Source organism: Protopterus annectens, chromosome 2.part1, assembly GCF_019279795.1.
Source record: "Protopterus annectens isolate FY-2018-M chromosome 2.part1, PAN1.0, whole genome shotgun sequence".
NCBI lineage: Eukaryota > Metazoa > Chordata > Ceratodontiformes > Protopteridae > Protopterus > Protopterus annectens.
Genome location: NC_056729.1, coordinates 1,796,241,281 through 1,796,262,475, shown reverse-complemented (window position 1 = coordinate 1,796,262,475; position 21,195 = coordinate 1,796,241,281). Strand labels below are relative to the sequence as shown.

The following is a 21,195-nucleotide window of genomic DNA, read 5'->3' as shown; positions in this document are numbered from 1 at the left end:
GGCTTGTGCTCTGAATTATCATAAAGATACTCAGTGTGCTTGCTAGGTATAGAAATGCAAAACTTCACTGACGAATTGAAATGATTATGACCTGAATTATGTGAGTGGATTAATGAGGAGGGCAAGTGTACTTTGGTTTCCTGAACATTACATGGTAACATGAGTTGGAACTGACATGCAATGATCTCTAAATCATAGAATCTTCTAAGCTTTACTTCAGAACTCTGATTTGTGGCAAGCATAACCTCAACTACAGAAGCCATCTCTATGAATCTTCATTATTAAATCGTTGTCACACACCCCTTTTCCTATGGTTAAGATTCCTTTTTAGTTGTTGATGTGCAACAGACTTCAGGCCCCATTTTATGTACTTCACAAAACAATAACATACTTACCATTAAATTTACAAAGGAGTGCAAGATTCTCCATATGAACTTAGGAAAATCATTCACTAAATTTTACTACCTGAAATATGGGTGCCCACAGAATATTCTGACATCCTATCCATCTCTGAAACCTGGCTAAACTAGGAAGAAGGGAAGGCCATCACTACCTCCTTCATAAGCTAACACTCCAGATCAAGAAGTGGAGACTGTGCCCTACTTCTTCTTATTAAAAGGGAAAACGTGTTTGTGTGTCACCTGCCTTGTTGCTAATCTGTCATTTAATGTATACAACTGTAAATGAGTTATTTCATCAGTACTCCTTGGTGTTCCTGCAAGGTAAATTTTATGTACAGCTTGTATGTCTCCCTCTGACTCTTTGTATGCAGTCTTAGAAGTTTAAAAGCCCTAGTCATGTAGGAATACCTTCATCCTTATAGGTTCATAGGTTCATCCTTTTTGTTGATCTAAATTGGTTTGATGGTTGCAAGCAACATGCCTGTGCCCTGCTTTCAGACTGGGATCTAATGCAGCCAGTAGCCCAATTTATTCTCATCTTACTCGACCGCTGGGAAACCAATATCCATTAGCTATTTTGTGGATATGAATACTAGATAATAGATCGCTTGTTAAATGTTGTTGTACATGTCAAATTCGTTCATTCTTTGCGTAAATTACGCTATAATAATATGTAGTGCGTAAACAGTTGTAGACACTTGTATAAGTAGCTATTTACACATTATTAGTGTTTTACTATTACACAAACAAATTCTTTGAAAGAATGAACGAATTTGACATGAACAACATTTAACAAGCGATCTATTATCATGAGGCTCTCAGAGCTTTATGGAGCTGGAGAACAGCCTAACAAATCTTGGTCTTCCTTTAGTTTATTCCACTTGCATTGAGGGTACGTCACCTACATTTCGATACTGGTTTGGGACTAAGTACTAAGTACAGTCTATATAGTATTATAGTGTATGCAAGAATATTTAACAAATTAATTAAGTAGAGTAATAAGTGCAAATACAAGCGATGTGTGATGTCTGTCTCTAAAATCTTCTTTAATAAGGTGATGGTTGAGCCATCACCTTATTAAAGAAGATTTTACAGACATCATGCATCGCTTGTAGAAGAATCATTCAATGGGTTTCAGAAATTCTGTTTATACAGCCATAATGCTGCGTCATGCCGTGTTATAGTTCTGTTCACACTACAGTGTTGCAGCCAAAATACAAGCTGTTTAAATCCACTGTAAAACTTGTACAGCTTGGAATAGAAGCCAATTATAAAGGCGAAGCACGAACACACACAACTGATTCACCTAAACTAACAACTTTGCTTGCTGGTAACAGCTAGAGAAACTCATTCCCAAAGAATTTGTGTAGATATGGGCGTCGCAAATGATCGTCATGTGATTGACAGTCTTGGACTGGGAAGGACTTACCAGGGACCGTTGCTGCCTGCCTTTCACACAACATTAGATGTATGTGCGCACAAGGAATTGCAGCGCTCTTAGCAGACATACTCCTGACAAGGAGGTTTGCCTTTGTATGGATTCTCCATATTAATTGCTTCATGCACTGTGATGTTGCACTGACAAATACAAAAAACAAACAAGTAAATCAGTAACTGAGTTGTTTAATTTGTATGTTTTTGAGAGAGTGGGGGATTAATATTGTCTGTTTATTTTGCTGCTGACATTCAGAATTTCTGACATCAGAAAGGTAAAGATTTTTCACTGCCATTACTTAGCTTAACTTTCAACCTTCCACCCCCAAAAGTGGAGCACTGAGCTTACTGCTTTGATGACACATGACTTGACCTAAGATGTCATTCTTAGAAACTTTCAAAGACTTCATTGAATCAAGGCAACACGCAAGAGCATGTGGGGAAAAACTAGTGCAGATCATGGCGCCATTTTTTAACTTGCAGTCTTAGACTCTACAATGGCGCCATGATGCTATGATTCTCCATGTTACTGAGAACCCAATTTTTAAAGAATTACTACACACATGGTGCGGAAATATCAGCTAGCAGCTACATACATATTTGTATACCAGAGCACAGTATGAAACTCCAACGTAAAACATGGGGCAGCAATTAAAACTGTGTACATCCGGCAGTATTTTCATCAAACAGTATTCCACAGCGATTAATGGTCACCAGTGGTGGATTCATAGTGTTTCCATAAATACTAACACAGGCAAGCCCAGAGTTAAATATTTAAGCTTTCCCAAGTAGTAATGTCTAGGTTGCTGTTCTTGAAGTTGTGTTTATGAATAGGTGATTTGATCATTCTGTAGGCAGGTAGCTTAAGTTAAGTTTGTGTGGCTGAGAATCAGTAAGAAATGCAAATTTACAAATGTTATTTCAGTAATTTGTAGTCTATGTGTATTACAGGCAGAGGAAGAAGAAAGCATGGATCAACCATACTCCGACTTATAGAGTAGTACAGTTTTTGGCTTAGTAAGGATATTCTAGCAGCTAGCATATCTAAGCTATTGGGAAGAGCAGGTGTGAGATTTTGTAGCAGAGTTTTAGCTGGGATAAAACTCTAATGATCGGTGTGGTTAGATAAAGTGAAAGAGGGATCAATGGTGACATCAGTGACAAAAAGGATGATGTCATCTTTGTTGTCTGTAATGAACTGAAATATGTGAGATATATGGGGTGAGGAGAAGAGCATACCATTGTTTTTGCTGTGGTCAAAAAACACCACTGTTATGTAAAAGCACCATTTAAATGTAAACTTAGGCACTAAACACACCATAAACAAATAAAAAACATTTCCGGAATACTTTATTTAAAGTTTAAATAGTTTAAATTAAACTACCTGACCATTATTTAATATTTAAAATTTAAATATTGAAAACTGGCTCTTTGGTACAAAAATAAAAAAAGTACCTCTCACAGACTTGCTGAACGGAGTAACTAGCTTGTTGGCCTTCTAGTCACTGCTGACTCACTACTGCAACTACTTCGAAGTTTTCACCAAAACGCGCCTAAGGTAACTACAACAGAGAATTATTTGGAGGAGCAACTGAGGAGATTATAAATCACCTGACTCTGCAACCTCCAATCGCTTCTCCAATGTATTTGAGTTAGGCGCGACTTTTTAACAGCATTTTTTGGTTCAGGAACCCGAACTGAAAAAAATGTACTACGGTACTGTCCATGTTTTTTTTTTTTTTTTTAAATTGTCATGGAGAGATATCTCTGATCTGATCATTTCGTACTAGGACTCCATACATCCATTTGAGTGTCATGTCAGTTCCAAAAAAAAAAAAACGTAACTTGAACGAACAGCATTGGGTAAAGTTCTAAATGGACAATGGACTAAAGGAGGTGGCGCGTGCCCTTGTGCCCATGCCTAAATCCACCACTGACAGAAATAAAGAAAGCAAGAGAGATTGGATACGAAGATAGATGGTGTAAATTACAACTACATTAAGTTAGTAAAAGTATTTGTAGTGTACAGTGGCCAAAGCATTTAAGGTGGTTTAATCATATGACTACAAGAACAGACAAGGGTATTGCGATAGTGTTCTTTTAGTGCAAATTTAAATGTTTTTAAAGAGTCTAGTTGAGGAAGAGAGAGAGGGAGGACATTCCAAAGGTTGGCATTGGCATGGGAATAGAGACATTGTCCAGCTCTTTTGTTGGGTTTAGTTATGGTTAAGAGTTATTTGTTAGAGGACCTAAGATGCCAAGTAGGGGTGTGTGTTTGTGTTATAGTCTGAAGGAATGGACAGACATTTGGATTATTTAGTAGTTTGTGGGCGAGAGTAAGTTGGGAGTAATGTAGGTAATGAGGGAACTAAACCAGTTTAGAGATTTAATGGCCAGGCAATGATGTGTGCGAGTTGGCATGTTGGAGACAAACTTAGCTATTTTATAGTAGCACAACTACAGTTTGTTCAGGAGAGAAGTGTGTAGGTTAGTGAAAATGGGGCAACCGTAGAGGAGGGAGGGTAGAAATGGACTATTAGCTAGTTTCAACTTGGTAGACTTGTCCAAATATAGATTATGCCTATAGAGTTTGCCAAGTTTAAAATGGGTCTTTTTGATTTGGCTGGGTATATGATTCTCAAAGGATAGTTTGTCATCAATTGTGATACCAAGTACTATGGCTGTTTTTACAATTTCAATTTCTGTATTATTTTGAGAGAATATTTTAAAGTCTAGAGTTAGAGGTTTAGCTGTGAACAGTAAAAGTTTTGATTTTTGGGGATTAAGTAGCAGTTGAGCTTTGTTAACCAGGATTTGATGGAAGTAAATGCATTTTGTGTTAACTTTAGGAGATCTGAGGTGTTGTTAGAGGATGTAATTATTGTTGAATTGTCCGCATATTAAATGAGTGTACTTTGCAGGGATGATTTATGGAGATTATTAATAAATATGTTAAAAAGCAAGGGCCCAAGAATAGACCCTTGGGGAACACCTGTGTTGTTGAGTAGGTAATTGGATTGCTTACTTTGCCATCTAACAGATTGTTTTCTGTTAAGTAGATAGTTATGGAACCAGGTTAGAGTGTGTGTGGAGCAGTTTACAGTCTCAAGTTGTAAAAGTGGTTTTGAGTGGGACACTGTATCAAAAGCTTTTGATAGGTCTAGTAGGATCACTGATGTTAGTAGGCCTGCATCAAGAGCTTTGTATACAGTGTTGGTAAATGACAGTAAGGCTGTTATTGTGCTGTGTGATGGCCGAAAACCATGTTGGATGGGTTATGAGTAGGTTATTGTCTGTGAGATGTTTTAGCAATTGAGAATGAATACACTTTTCTGGAATTTTAGATAGAGTTGAATGTATGGAGATGGGCCGGTAGTTAGACAAACCACTGGTGTTACCGTCTTTGTGAAGGGGAGTAAGAATTGAGTTTTTCTAAAGCTGTGGAACATATGATTCAGAGATTGATCGGTAAATGAGAATGCTAACTAGAAGAGCTATAGAATCTGCTGCGAGTTTAAGTATTCAGCTGGGAGGCCATCGGAAGAGGGGGAGCATGGTTTAAGTTTTGAGAGCAGTTTACGAACTAGAGAGGTGGGTACTGGTTGTAATGTAAATAGAGGAGTGGATGGGTTTTTTATGTGGGCGGAGTGGTTAGAGAGTGTACTGTCATTTATGTTGCCAATTATACTTTTGTTAGTTTGTAGAGAGAAATCATTAACAAGTTTTTGGATAGTATCAATAAAATGAGAATTGAAGGCTTGGGCAATTTCTTGAGGGTCTTTGTCAGGAGATGGGGAGGGGTTGTGTTTAGTACCAGGATTTAGGAGAGAAGAAACAAAGTTCCAGAACAATTTAGGATTATTTGGTTGGGTGGTGAGTTTAGTGGAGAAATAGCTTTTTTTATCATTGATGACTTGCTTTCTGGCATTGTTACAGAGTTGTTTATATCCAAGTTCAAGTTATGGGGTTCTATTCCTATGTCATTCCTTCCAGAATTTATCCCTAGAGGTAACTAACTGTTTAGTTTAGTTAGCCATGGGACATGGTTAGGCTTTACTCTTTTGGTACGTGTGGGGGCAAGACTGTCTAGAACATCTAAAAAGACTTTATTGAAGTAGCTGACTGCTTCATTCAGTGGGAGAAATTTGATAGGGGACCATTTGTGGGTTTTTAGAGACTCTAAGAATAGTTGTTCATTGAAATGGGTAAGATTCCTAGTTGTTCTTAGACAATGCACTTTGTCTATTTGAAGTTGGATTCTATGGGTATAGGCAGGAAGATGGCCACTAAAGGTATTAGGTAAGGGTCCCTGCTTTGGTGAATTTCTGAGGGTGTGAGACGAGTATCCAGTCTAGGGTTGATTCTATTTGTTTTTTTACCTTACAGGTGAGGTTAGAGATGGGTTGAGTAAAACCTGTGCAAGTTAATACTATTTACCGGGGAGTCAGAGATGAGAGTTTGCCAGTTTATATTTGTGTCACCAAGAATGATGGTTTCATTTGATATATTCAGGGTGGTCCAGGATAGTAGATCTTCCAGAGTAGGTATGTTTTGACCTTAAGGAATACAGAGTGCAGCAATACATAATTGTTTTCTGTTGTTGATGTGAAGGTTAACTAGCAATAACTCCATACTTCCAAATGTTGGTATAGGTTTATCATATGGTGTAACAGCTAAAGTGTCACAGTAGATTAATGCGACACCTCCACCTTTTTTATGTAGCTGGCCATTTCTATGTACATTATATCCTGGAGGGATTATTTCAGTGTTAGGAATAAGTAGTTTTAGCCAGGTCTCTGTAAGTGCTACAATATCTGGAGAGTAGTGAGAGAGCCAGGCATGGAATTTGGTGGTTTTGTTACAGATACTACGTACGTTAATTGTAGTGAAGCAGAGGTTCTTGGAACTAGAAAAAAGGTTTTGAGCAGAATGGTTGATTGGTCCAGGGTTGGAGTGAATGTCGCCACGTAGAGAGAGGGCCTGGTAGTGGCATAAAATTATGGAGGGATGTTGAGTAATGAAGAGAGGCCTATGGTGGGGATTGCAAATTAATTTTAGTTTGATTATGATGAAAAAAGGATCCAATCTTTGTAAGGTGCCAAGTATGGAAGTTGAATAAAGAGGGTGGGATGTCAGATAAACTGTTGGTAATAGTGTGGGGTGCAATGGGTGATGTGGAAAATGTTGAAGTTGGGAAGTGGAATATAGTATGCTAATATTCAAAAGTCTAGAAGGAAGAGTGACTATCTACTTCCATGCTGACAAATATTGCACATCTTTAAAATAACAACAGAAACTAAGCCAATTATTAGTCAGTCATCTTCTGTTCATATTGTGGAATCATCCTTGGAGAAGGTAAAATGCTGCTCAATTCTAGGCTCCTACCATCCAGGAACACATATTCCAAGACCTCCCTGATGTCTGTCTTCATATAGGCTAGGGAGGTACGTCTCAGGTCATTTAGACCCACATGGACTATGACTGAATCACACTGGTACTTGTGGTTCAATGACCTAAGTGCGTGCTTAATGTGGTAGATCCTGACCCCTGAAAAGCAACAGACTGTCACTTTCACCTTTCTCAGTCTGGTGAGAGGGACATCACTGTGTCAATTAAATATTAAGCAGCACTTGATCAGTGTATTCTGATGTAATATCCCACAGCAGCTGATGACAGTGTGGCACATTTTAATATGCTATAAACCAGAAAAAAGTGCACTCACCACTTTGGATACAAGCTCTGGCAAGTCAATATATACAGTAAGATTAAGACTTAAAATGCATCCTATGATCTTGGATTTGCATACACATTTATGACACATAAGGAGCACCGGTCTATATTATATCCTCGAACGCTTAAAAAAGCAAACGCTGATTGATCGAACTTATTTTCGTGAAACTGCAAAATATCGAAGCAGCAGAAACTCGAATTTTTTCCTAGGGAAAGAATTTGGTTGTCCGTATCTGTTGCTTCGGTATTTTCAGTGCTATGCTGGAAAGTTACCGGTCAGATTCAGGTAAGTGTACAATTGTGTGGATGTGAGTGTTAGGGTGATTTAGGTGAGTTAGGGTTAGGGCTCGGGTTAGGTGCGTGCGCGATTGAGTGGACATGAGGGTTAGGGTGGATTTAAGTGAGTTAGGGTTAGGAAGCGGATGAGGTGAGTGTGCGATAGTGACGGACCTTAGGGTTAGGGTTTGGGTTAAGGTAAGTGGGTAGTTAGTGGTGTGTGCATAGTTTAGTGTAGGGTTAGGTATCAGATTTTAGGTGTATGTGTGTGGATTTCTGCTTGTTTGGTGTGCTTGTGTTGTGTGTATGTGTTTTGGATCAGCAATTTTTTTCCCTGGGAAAAAAAATCACTGATCTGACAGTTTGAGATTGTAAGCTTTTGCTTAAATTAGGTTGATCAATCAGCGTTCACTTTTTTAAGCGTTCGATGATATAATATAGACCCAGGAGCACTTGACCCAGCAAGTCTGTCCATATCTGTGCCTTCTGAACAAACTGCAGAACTTATTTAACCAAAGCATTACTACCTTTGTCTTCCACCCAGGATTAATTACTGCCTTCCATCTGTCACACACAGTCTCAAATTCTGGCACTGTGTGATGCTACTAACTTGCTGAGAGATCTACTTCAATTTCTCAGTGTTTTTTCTTCAGAATTTCTATTATTCTCTGAGCCTTTCACCTTGCAATTTTTAGACTGTCTTGATTTTTCTATGACACTTTGAATCTAATGATGTTGACATGTCTGCTTGTAATTTTTTTTTTTCTGTGGACCGCTTCTTCTCAATGTTCCAGTGAAAGTGTATACTGTCCATTTAGATCAACTTGTTTGACAAACACAAATAAATAAAATGTCTGCCTTCAGAACTGTAAAAATATTCCAGATGGACAGTCATGTCCGTGGCATAAATATAAAGCCCCGATTAAAAACATGAAGATCCAGGTTTGATTAATGGTCCAGGCACTGTAGAAGGTGGAAGGGGGGGGGGCAGCAATGAGTGAAGTACCTACCCACCTGTGGAGTGGTTGGGCATGCATACTCTAGGTACAGTCAGTCAACCTAAGAACTGTGTACTTCACAGAAGGAGGAAAACGGGGGATCTACATTAAAATACATGTGGCATGGTGGGAAGATTCCAAATTCACCAGGGCCATAAAGAAGGCCAGAAATTACCTCCAAAGCTGAGCTTTAATACTAGTAACCTGTTACTATCCATGCTGCCCCACATAAGTGTTCCAGTGCAAGATGGCTGCAAAATTTCCATCAGATTACCTAAAAATGGAAGATTACAATCAACAATTTACTGCTTATGAGGCAGCATTATTTCTGCAGTTCCACTCCGCTGCACATTTTTTCACTGTCTGGGGAACAACTTTGAGCTTGGGAAATAGCTGTGCTAAGAATATCACCACTAATTATTAGTTTTTGAATGACCTATGTCATTTTTGACCCCATACCTGCCAATCATCAAGCCTTCCCAGATTAGTGAAGATTGATGATGACACGAGGCAAAGCCTTAAATTTTAGGACATGAGGCATAGCCTTAAATCTTACGACATGAGGCATAGCCTTAAATCTTACGACATGAGGCATAGATTTAAATCTTAGGACATGAGGCATAGCCTTAAATCTTACGACATGAGGCATAGTCTTAAATCTTAGGACATGAGGCATAGCCTTAAATCTTACGACATGAGGCATAGTCTTAAATCTTAGGACATGAGGCATAGCCTTAAATCTTACGACATGAGGCATAGTCTTAAATCTTACGACATGAGGCATAGCCTTAAATCTTATGACATGAGGCATAGTGTTAAATCTTACGACATGAGGCATAGCCTTAAATCTTAGGACATGAGGCAAAGCATTAAACCTTACGACATGAGGCATAGTCTTAAATCTTATGACATGAGGCATATTCTTAAATATTACGACATGAGGCATAGTCTTAAATCTTAGTCTTTGCCTTTAGGATTGATTACTATATCCTGTTTGAATTACCACCTCCAGAATATGTCAAAATACCAGAAGAGAAATGTAGATTTGAGCTGTCCATTTATTTTCTGACTAGGACATCCAAACAAAACAGTTTACTCTTTAGTACAAAATAAACTGAAGTTAGGTGATATAATGTAAGTAACTGATTTGAGTAATTATGGGCATGTAAGATCAAAGACTCTTTGTTAAGCAATTCAAAGTCTTAACTCTTAATCCAGTTTAGAGTTCAAGTACTGAGGGTTCCGTAATTTAGTTCAAAGTTAACAATGGAACTAGCAGGTAAAATAGAGAGCAGGTGACTCCCCGTCAAATATTAAACCTTTCCATCCTTGCCTTACCCCTTCTCCACCTCTCTCATGCCTTCTTGAATGCCTCTATGGATTCTCTTTCAATCATCCGTTCCATACGTCCGAAACCCCTTGTTTGAAGGAGTACCTTTGGACAGTCAGGGAACAAATAGTCTCTACAAACTTCTTCCTGTACCCCCATCCTCCTCCCTATTCATTTGCACATTAGTTAGACCCCTTCACATCTCTCTGAGATGATCTTGTGCACCATTACTATGCTCCCCCCAGTCTTTTCCTCCCAGATTTCCAGTTCCTTCAGTCTCTAGTTAAATCCTTTAATCTCCATCACATGCACCTTTCTGCTTTTTTTTTTGTCTGAATTTCTTTCAGCAGTACAATCCTCTTTTCTTTGTATGTCCTCTAAAATCACTCTCAGAACTCAACATCTGGTATGACTAAAGACCTGTTGAATGGAAACATCACCTTTCTGCTTCTGCAGTCCTTGCAGTAATCTCCCTACACTATATGCCAACATTTTGTTTCCTGGTGCCACTGCCCTCTCTCTCTCCCTCTTTCTCTGCTCCTGGTGGACAATGTCAGGTGCATAAACACTGTCAGATCTTTTTTTCTGCAGTACCTCTTAAAGTTTTTTGATCTTAAATTACTGAAGTTTTTTTTTTTTAAAGCAGCTTTACTGTCACAAAAGAATAAGTTACAGCAGACTATCAAAAAGTGACAAAGTCCTGTGTTGTGAAAACAATTATATATATATAATACAAGAAAAGTGCATGTAAACAGCAAGATGGCAAAGTACTTAACTAAAGACAAACTTGAGTAAAAATTAAAAACAAAGGAGAGGTCTGAAAGGAAAGAGCAGTTTTCCTGTCAAGGAATAAGGGAACAAAGCCTCACATACATGGATATGGTGCTCATAAAGCCAATTTTTTAAGAGGAACATTAAGATATCCCTTAGCTCGTTCAAATCCAATGCTGAAGAGTCAGTACTCTGCAGAGGTTAACACTTCACCCTTATATAAACATTTAAAAATTTGATAAAAAAGTGAAGCTTGCTGAAAGTAGATGCGAATTTACTTGGGAGATTCCTAAGGTTCACTCCTTTTGGGGGGGGGGGGACTCAGAGTGTATCTGTCTTTAAAGGATGATCTGTGAATCACATAGCTAAATCATAGAAATATCTAGAAGGATGATTGATCTTGATAAGTTGAGTTGTAATGAGCATTGAAGCGTTTTGAAGGTTGCATTTTCCATTCACCATAAAAGTGACATCTGAAAGTCATTTTATACTCTTTCCATTCCAAACAGGGTTTACAAAGGGGGAGCCATTACAAATAAAAAAAAGGTTCCCCAACAGGGAAATTATATGCAAGTGTGTGTCATGTGGTGGATCCCCAAATATTTGATTATTTGAGGTGATGCGAGAACACTTTGCATGCCAAGAAATTTTGGCATAAGGGATACCAAGATTAAACATTTTTAGGTAAGGATTTAGGGAACCAATTGCATCTTTTGGAGGAGATAGAATGCAGTATTTCTTCTTCCCTTTCTAAAATCAAATTACTCAAGATTACAATCAGTCAGCAATGTCAGAAAGATCACAGTCAGTCAACAATGTCAGACATTAGAGTTTTATACCTCTAATTGTTCAGAAAATGTGTATTGATGTAAACCCTGTTCTATTAACTTTTTAAGTCAGTTTAAAGTAATAACGATGCTCTCACACAGTCTGTGTTTTGACCTAAGAGGTAACTCTGAAGATGCAGTACACAAAAGTAAAACACTACATGAATATAAAAGTATATTAAAACAGAAATAATACACAGACAAAAATTACCAAAGATACCCAACTAAATACAATAACTCTGGTCTGCTAATGATTGGCAGTAGATTTTGCAGTGCTGAGGTGGGAGGACATGCAGACTTCACACAGAAGGCGCTCCAGCTGAGAATTGAACGGGAGAACCTCTTGCTGTGAGGCGACAATGCTATCACTGCACCATCGCGGCTACAAGTCCTCCAAAGCAAACTATGAGTCCAAATTATCTTCCTCATAAAAGGACAACCATAAGGCATTCTATAGTTACGTCTGTAACCTAAAAGGAAAGGCCCATATTTGAGCCAGACTGGTAATTAATGATACCACATATATATATAGAACCTGTGGACATAGCTAACCTGTTGGCCAACAGGTTCTGTGAAAACTTCACTCCCCTGTCCCCACCACACGTACACCATGACATCCCTACCACCTGTCTCCTACCTTGTATCTCTAAAGAGCAGGTTGTAAATACCATTTCTAAGACCAAAAGCACAGCATCTGTGGGACTTGATAATACCCCAGGCTGCGTGCTACTTGGGCTCCAAAATGAACTAGCAATACCATTGGGTACTCTTTTCAATCACAGTCTAAGCACCGTCTTCATACCAGCTGAATGGAAAACAGCCACCGTTATTCCCTTGCACAAAGGTGGTGCTTCCACTGACCTCAGGAACTACAGACCTATTAGCTTGACTGGCCTTATCTGGAAGGCTAAGAAGCGAATCATCACGGACCTTACCAACAAAGAAATAGATAATCTCCAAACACTTAATCCTACCTCAGTTTGGATTTGTCAAAGGAAATCATGATGTTAAACCTGGTGGACTTCTTCAAGACAGTTACCAAGGCCCTGGACGAGATGAAAACTGTGCATACAGCCTACCTGGACTTAGCCAAGGCGTTTGCCATTATCCCCCACTCAGGCATTGACAAACTCACCCAACTAGACATCAACCCTTACATTAGATGGGTCGCTAACTGGCTCACTGATAGACCTTATATAGTCAAAATGGTGGACTCCACCTCCAATAGCAGACCTGTAACCAGTGGTGTTCCACAGGGATTAGTCCTGGGACCTCTACTGTTAGGAATCTATTTCTCCAAAGTACAAACAAAAACTAAAGGTCTGTGGCTGAGAAATTTTGCTGATGACTGCAAACTGGTAGCAGTCATAGAATCTTCAAATGATGTCAGCATTCTACAAGAGGGTCTTGTAAACAAACAAATGATTGGTGCCAAAGTCATGGCCTTAAACTCAATGCAAAAAATGTATTATCATTCCTTTTGGAAAAGGCGACATTCCTGCTAACTACCACATCAATAGCAACACCTTAAGTATGTACTCGGTGGTGACAGACCTGGGCACGTGGGTTGACAGCAAACTTACCTTTGACCAAAACATACTGGAAAATATTAAGATACAACCAAACACCCTAATACTGTGTGATTTCAACTACCCTGCCATTAACTGGGAAAACTACTCGTGTACCAAAACCTTTGCCCAACGGTTCTTAGAATTCATAAATTCCAACGCCCTGCATCAACTAATCCTTAGTCCCACCAGGGGGTCATTACCAACATGGGAAATTGATGCTCCACACCTATGGTCACCCCCTCGTTGGTCAGGTCTGACTATAAGCTAATCACCCTTGACATCCACACCCCCCCCCCAGTAAGGAAACCTCCATAAAAAAAATTTCCAAAGCCAACTTCGTGCTACTCAAGTCAGAAGTGACAAACTTCATGACACCCATGCAGACAGGAACTGAAATTTTGACTGCTGAATCCTACACTAAGGCACTGTATAAGCACATCCACTCATGCATGAATCGTACCATCCCCAATAGAACCAAGATAATCTCTTCCAAAAAAAGGAAGCTAATCTGCTGGTCCCTTGCCATAAACAAACTTTACAACAAAAGGAAGAAACTATTGCAGAAAAGAGGAAAATCCCAGGATGCAAAAACTCCCTTATCAGCCTTAGTAAGAAGCTGAGATCCCTCATACAATCCTCCAAATCTAGTTACGAAAATAAAACTGTCAAAGATTCCAAAGACAACCACAAGGCATTCTATAACTATGTCAAGAATCTAAATGGCAATGCTCAGATCTGCTCTGAGCTACAACAGAATGGCATTAAATATACTGATCCCAAGGATATTGCTAATATCCTGGCAGATCGATTCAGTGTAAACTTCACCCCCCTCTCACCTCCTAAAGACTCAATACCGAAAGACTGCCAAATTCTGGTAATAATGGCCACACAGGTAAAAAAGGCACCATCCGTGGAGGTGGTGCTGCGGTAGCGTTGTCGCCTCACAGCAAGACGTTGTCCCGTTTGATTCTCAGCCAGAACGTCTTCTGTGGAGACATGCATGAATGGGCGTACCTTTGTTGAAGGTTGTGCGTTAGGGCCGGCAACTCAGCACGTAAAAATCAACTGCCAATTATTAGTGGACCGGAGTTCCGCTGTGGCGACCCCTAACTGGGAAAAGCTGAAAGGCACAACAACAACAGGCAAAAAAGGCACTCTCCAAAGCTAAAAATACAGCATCCATGGGATAAGACGACATCCCAGGCTGTGTACTACATGAACTACAAAATGAACTGGCACCTCACCTAAGTGTCATGTTTGATCATAGCCTCACCTCAGGCTTCATGCCCACTGAGTGGTGCACAGCTACAGTTATCTGACTCCACAAGGGGGGATCCATCTTGGATCCCAGGAACTACCGCCCCATCAGTCTGATGAGCCTGATCTGCAAGGCCATGGAATGTATTATCATGGAACGTATGAACAAAGACATTGGCAACCTTCAAACACTGGACCTCATGCAGTTTGGGTTTGTGAAGGGCCAATCTTGTCTCCTGAACCTGACTGACTTCTTTGAATCAGTCTCCAGAGCCATGGACAAGGGTAAGGTGGCCCACACAACCTATCTGGACCTCGCCAAGGCCTTTGACACCATCCCCCACTCTGGAATCATAGATAAACTTACTAAGCTGGGCATTAATTCCTACGTCACTCGATAGGTTGCAAACTGGCTTACTGACAGAACCCACACTGTAAAAGTAGCCAACTCCAAATCCAGCTCCAGACAAGTGGAGTACCTCAGGGTTCAGTCCTGGGACCGCTCTTGTTTGGCATCTACTTTCTCTGAAGTACAGGCCAACACTAAGTGACTCTGGCTAACAAAGTTTGCAGATGACTGCAAACTGGGAGCCATTATTGAATCCCCAAATGATGTGGATATTCTACAAAAGGGCCTTACAGAAACAGATGCTTGGTGCCAGAGCCATGGGCTCAAGTTCAATGCCAAGAAATGCATAGTTATCCCCTTTGGGAAAAAAACATGCACCTGTGAATTACCACATAGGTGGCAGTACACTAAACACCAAAAGTGTGATAAGAGACTTAGGGACACAGGTGGACAGTGGTCTCACCTTCGATAACCACATTGCCACAACAGTCAGGAAATCCTTCTATGTGGCACACCTCATCACTAAGGGCTTTTCATCCAGAAAAAAGGAGGTCATTGTCCCACTGTACTCATCCCTCATTAGACCCATTATAGAATACAACGACTCTGTATGGTATGCACCTCTCAAGACATCTGAAACAACTGGAAAGGCCACAGAAATACTTCACTAAAAGAATCACAGGCCTAAAGCAGATGCCCTATGCTGACCATCTAAAAAACTCCACCTATACTCTGTCGCATATCGTCTACTCAGAGGCGATCTCTGCTTAACATACAAGGCCATGTCAAACTCACAGCTGTTGGACATGCTACACTTAAAGAAATCCCAATCCCTCAGAGACACATGCTCCAGGGATCTAAAACTTGTCATCACACTGAACAAAACATACTGGAGGGATAGGTTGCTGACCCAGAGACTCCCCAGACTCTGGAATAGACTGCCCATACATGTCAAGCAGAGTGCCTCTTTTGCCTTCTTCAAAAGGAACCTTGATGATTGGATGCTAGACAGGTGTCCAGGGAAATAAATACTGTGGGAGGAAATAGCCAGGGAATTGTTATGGCTAGGCTTGTATAGGCCCTAAGGTCGATAGCCTGGTACCAAACTATGAACCTATGACTCCACAGTGGCAAGAAGGGCAGTCTGTATTGCTCATCTCATAAGTAAGGGCATGGACTCCAGAAAAAAGTTATAACCACCCTGTACTCTTCTCTCATCAGGCCAATAACTGAGTACAATGCCCCATCTGGTATGTACCTTTCCAAGCACCTGCAACAATTGGAGAAAAGGTTCCTCACAAAGAAAATTCAAGGTCTTCAGCATCTGTCCTATGTGGACAATCTGAAATCACTGTCACTTTATTCTGTTTTATACAGACTACTCACACGTCATCTCTGCCTCGCATACAAGGCAATCTGTAAGTCAAATGGTACATGGGTTACTCGCTCTAAAGACCGTAACCTGGTATGTGACATTAATAAAACCTGTTGGAGGGACAGATTTGTCTCCTAGAGGTTACCATACCTGTGGAACAGACTCCCACTTAATGTCAAGCAGAGCACCTCATTGGCCCTCTTCAAATGCAGTCTGGATGATTGGATGGGTGACTGTAAATTCACACTGGGGGGTTCCACCTGTGTCCCTCTTGGACAGGGGAAATAGGTGCTGATTGCGGAAATATGGATTAGAGCTGTACTAGGCTTGTAAGGGGCCTAGGGCCATTAGCCTAGTAACATCATCTGATCCTATGGTCTGCCAAACTAACTTAAGAAAAATTTCGGTGTTGGGCAAGCAGTTATTGCTGTATACATAAATGTGTTTTTCAGTTCTTGGGAGCTGCCACCAAAATGATAACCCTTGAGTATATATTAGGATGCAACAAGCACATCATTAGCTAATCAACATAACAAATGATGGGGTGCATTACTGCTTGCTTGCATATATATATATATATATATATATATATATATATATATATATATATATATATATATATATATATATATATATAAAGACCATTTGACCTAAACCCATTTGATCGAAATTTCATTTGATTGAAAACCAGTATTCAAAACATAAAACTGGGATTTGTCCCCCTCCCCAATGTCGTGCTACCCTGGAGTTGGTATATATAGTTGGGGGGGTTACAGATCTTAAATGAACATAGGTGGGGGGCTGTGCCACCCCCCCCAACTATATATACCAACTCCAGCATCGCAAGACATTGGGGAGGAGGACAAATCCCTGTTATTTGCCTTGAATACTGGTTTTCGATCAAATGAAATTTCGATCAAATGGGTTTAGGTCAAATGGTCTTTCGATCAAATGAAGTAGACCCATATATATATATATATATATATATATATATATATATATATATATATATATATATATATATATATATATATATACACACACACACACACACACACACACACACACACACACACACACACACACACACACAAATATATGGGTTACTATCACAAGGATGAAACCCACAATCCTGAAATGCATAATCCTGGTAACATATTATAGAAGACCAAAATGTAAAAGACCACAATGTCACTCTTTTGGACTTCTGGGCAAGCACTGTTCAGATACAAGCTGGCATAAAAAGACCCATGGTTATGCCGAAGCATCACATGACACAGAGAAAGAGGTTCTATTCACCAATGCAGCTCTTCAAAATGGGTAAGTTTTTCTACAGGTATACAGTCAGAATGGCACCACTCCTATACTGTCTCTGCCTTCTGAAGGAGTCTTTTTGGAAGTAAAAACCTGCTCTCTACATTTGTCTAAAACCTTCAGTCTCAGGTACATATCCATGTAGACCTCAGCTGGTAGCATCCACGAAGAATGTGAGAAATGCTCTCATCAGTCAACAGAAACAGGTGTTAGCACTATCTGGTTGGGAGTAATAAATACAGGTGCTGCTACCATCTGGTTGGGAGTAATAAACACAGGTGCTGTCACCATCTGGTTGGGAGTAATAAACACAGGTGCTGTCACCATCTGGTTGGGAGTAATAAACACAGGTGCTGTCACCATCTGGTAGGGAGTAATAATAAATGAGTTTGTTTTCATAACAACAGATGCACAGGCAGGGAGGACACAAAATAGGAATAAAACAGATTTACACTGTTCTGTAAATTCCAGAGTGAAGAAGTAGCCTACTGGCATAAGGGGTTTTATTGAAAATTACCTAAAAGTTGTCCAATTTGCAATAACAACTGTCGGATAGACAGATGGAGTAGGATAAACATGGTTGGATGATGGTCAGCTTATTAATCATGAAGGACATTACACAGCCTTCACACCCTCAACACATACTAAGCTGACTATGATTGGTGACCACATCATAATACTACATGCTGAAAATGTGAGGAGGGTACTCGTGCATAATTTGAGAAATTAAAGAAAAAAAGGGAAATAAACTTGCATTTTGTTTCTTATCTTTCAAAACTCACCTTTCACATCTGCGACCAGTGTGCCCTACTGCACAGGCATCACAAGTAGCCTGACCATCTGTACCCAAAAAGCATGTCTCAGAAAACCTGTGAAGCGATGGGAAATGGAAGGAAATACCTTAAATTCTGAACAATAAAGGTCATTAATCAGACTTTCAACCACTCCTACAAAACAATGTTTAAACAAAAATGCAAATCAAAAGAGAAAAGGCACATTTTAACTAGCAATACAAATATATGACTTGACATAGTATGAACTGAATTTGTGGTAGAAGTCATATATTATTATGGATGGGTGGGTCCACATACATGACATTCAGTGCCCCAACTGCATGGGTGCTCAAACTGGTACAGTAACAATGACTGAAGAAAACAACAGACTTGCACGCAATTACATCTGAAAAGCCTGTTTTCAACAATGAATAAAAATCTGGATTTTACATCTTTCCAATTTCTCTCAGTTCAGCTCACTGCTAAGGACCACAAAGGTGCTTATCCTATGGTTGTCTTTCATGGCAGCAGAGCTTTGGGAGAGCTGCCACCTTTCTACTTACTGGCTCCTGTCCTTTACTGACATTCCAGTACCTATCTAATTAGAACATTAACTGGTTACTTCCTTTGCTTCCTCCCTGCTCACATCCCATATGTCTGAGGCAACACTACCAAGCTGCTTATAGAAGCACAGTTAGTTATATCAGTATAAACTATCACAGCCTATTCCATAAAGGCTGATCTGTAATAAGCAACGGACAACTGTCTTCCCAAGCAAAACCCAGGCCACAATAAAACAGACACATTGTTGTATTCTGTATCACTTGACTAATTTTATAGTAAATCATGATACACATCTAGAGTGCTCCATACAATACTGAGATAAATGACACAGACATCTGGCATGAGAGTCTCATCAAACATTGACTCTCATAAGAGAGAAAGCAGAAAGAACAATCATTAAAGACTGACACTAAAATTATCAAAAATGTCAAAAGGTAAAATTGTTTTTTTTTTCAAGGGGGGCATGCCCCACCATTATTCTTACCCCCCATGCTAATTAGATTTACCAACTGTGAGACTGCACAACAGCAGGGTAAATGCTAATTCCCTGACCCTACTGTACCACAATCTCATGTAAAAGACTGCCTGCAAAAACTCCATAGAAAAGAATGATCCCTCATATATGAGTGTTTGCTCTTATTTACAGCTTCAAAATGCATTTTCTTATATGAGCGTTCGCTGTTTTTGGCCTGCAACCCTGTGTAGATGTACAACAAATTGTGGAGGCATCATGACTACTCATTTCCTATTTGTACGATTAGACATAAAGAAAATACCCCTTACAACCAAAGGACAATTAGCAACATTCTAGCTAGACTTTTCACAATTGTTTTCATATTTTTTCTTTTTTATGAAAAGTACATATTGTGCTATGTTGCATGCCTTCCTTACTGCACATGCTGGCATTTGTAACATGCAAGTTTCACCTCTTCTGCAGTGTAAATTTACTAACCTCCGATCTGGAGCAGTGTACGGGCAAGGACAAGGCTTGCATGCATCTGTTCTGCCACTACGGGGATCTCCAAAAAAGCCTGGTTTGCATCGTTCACACTGTGAGCCCTCTGTGTTATGTTGACAGTTCTGGGATAAAAAAATGACATTTTTAAAATTACACAAGTCATTTTATTTATTTTATTATTTATTTGCAGTTTGTTAACCAGAAAGGTCCACTGGGCTGAACAGAGCCTGTTTTCAGTGGAGGCCCGGGGAGGAAAGCTCCTCAGTACTATAAAAAAGAACAATAAAATAAAATTATGTACATAGGTAATTTGCCATTATCTAACATACTGGATTACAGAGATAAAAACACAGTTAGTAGTTCAGTGTCTAGACAAACACTAGTGAGCAGATTCAAAAATTTAGAGACAAATTATCGCATAGAGGATGTTTAGATAATGCACAGCATAGAAATTAGGGAGAAAATATATCATTAGAGCTAGGTGTTCAAGGAGGCTGTGTGCAGGTGCAGTTCCAGGTGGAAGACAGGTAAGTGTGGAGAGAAGTTTTGAAGTGCCAGGATTTGGGATTGTTCTGATTACTAATGGAAGAGCATTCCAATTCTTGGCTAAAGAGTAAGACAACAGAAGTTGGCAGAGTAGTACGTTTGGTTTATGAACATGTAGAAGTTTCTGAATCTCAGATCTGAGGGGCCTATTTCGGATGTAGAAGGTGAAGATGGAACTAAGAGGGGGGGGAGGCAATCAGAATCTTTAAATATAAGTTTGTGAGCAGTAGTAAGTTGCAGGTAGTTGAGGTAGTTTGGAAGTTCCAGCTATTTTAAGGAGTGAAGAGCAGTACAGTGATGGGAGAAGTATTTGGAATCTGCTGCAAATTTTGCAATTTTATTATAACATGTCTTGAGCTTAACTATTATACCAAATTTTAGGTGTTCATCTACGGATACTCCTAGAAGTTTTGTGTGGCTGACAACTTCTATTAGTGCTTTATTTTGGGAGTAATTATTGAAGATGGCTTTGTCCAATAGGGTTGATTTTTTGGGGGGTGAACAGCATGATCTTGGATTTATTTGGGTTGAGGCCTAGGTGGTTTTTAAATATCCAGGATTCCGTGGTGGGAAGGCAGTTTGGGTTTTGAGTTGGAATTCAGACAGTCAAATATCGAAAAAATGGTTGAATCATCTGCATATTGAATAAGGGTTCCATTAGTTATACCTGTGTGGAAGTTGATAATGAAAATAGTGAATAGGAGGGGGACCTAGTATGAAG

At 39.6% G+C, this 21,195-nt stretch overlaps 1 protein-coding gene across 11 annotated transcripts in view; it reads right to left on the bottom strand.

The window, feature by feature from the left end:
- Positions 1 to 21,195, bottom strand: part of HSPG2 (heparan sulfate proteoglycan 2) — a 2,126,006-nt gene that overhangs the window by 1,279,731 nt on the left and 825,080 nt on the right. For all 11 annotated transcript variants that reach the window (XM_044063227.1, XM_044063230.1, XM_044063231.1 and 8 more), the window contains 2 exons: positions 19,923 to 20,050; positions 18,416 to 18,502 (listed from right to left, as the gene is read on the bottom strand). In XM_044063227.1, coding sequence (XP_043919162.1) covers positions 18,416 to 18,502; positions 19,923 to 20,050 — 215 coding nt within the window. The remainder of the gene's footprint in view (positions 1 to 18,415; positions 18,503 to 19,922; positions 20,051 to 21,195) is intronic.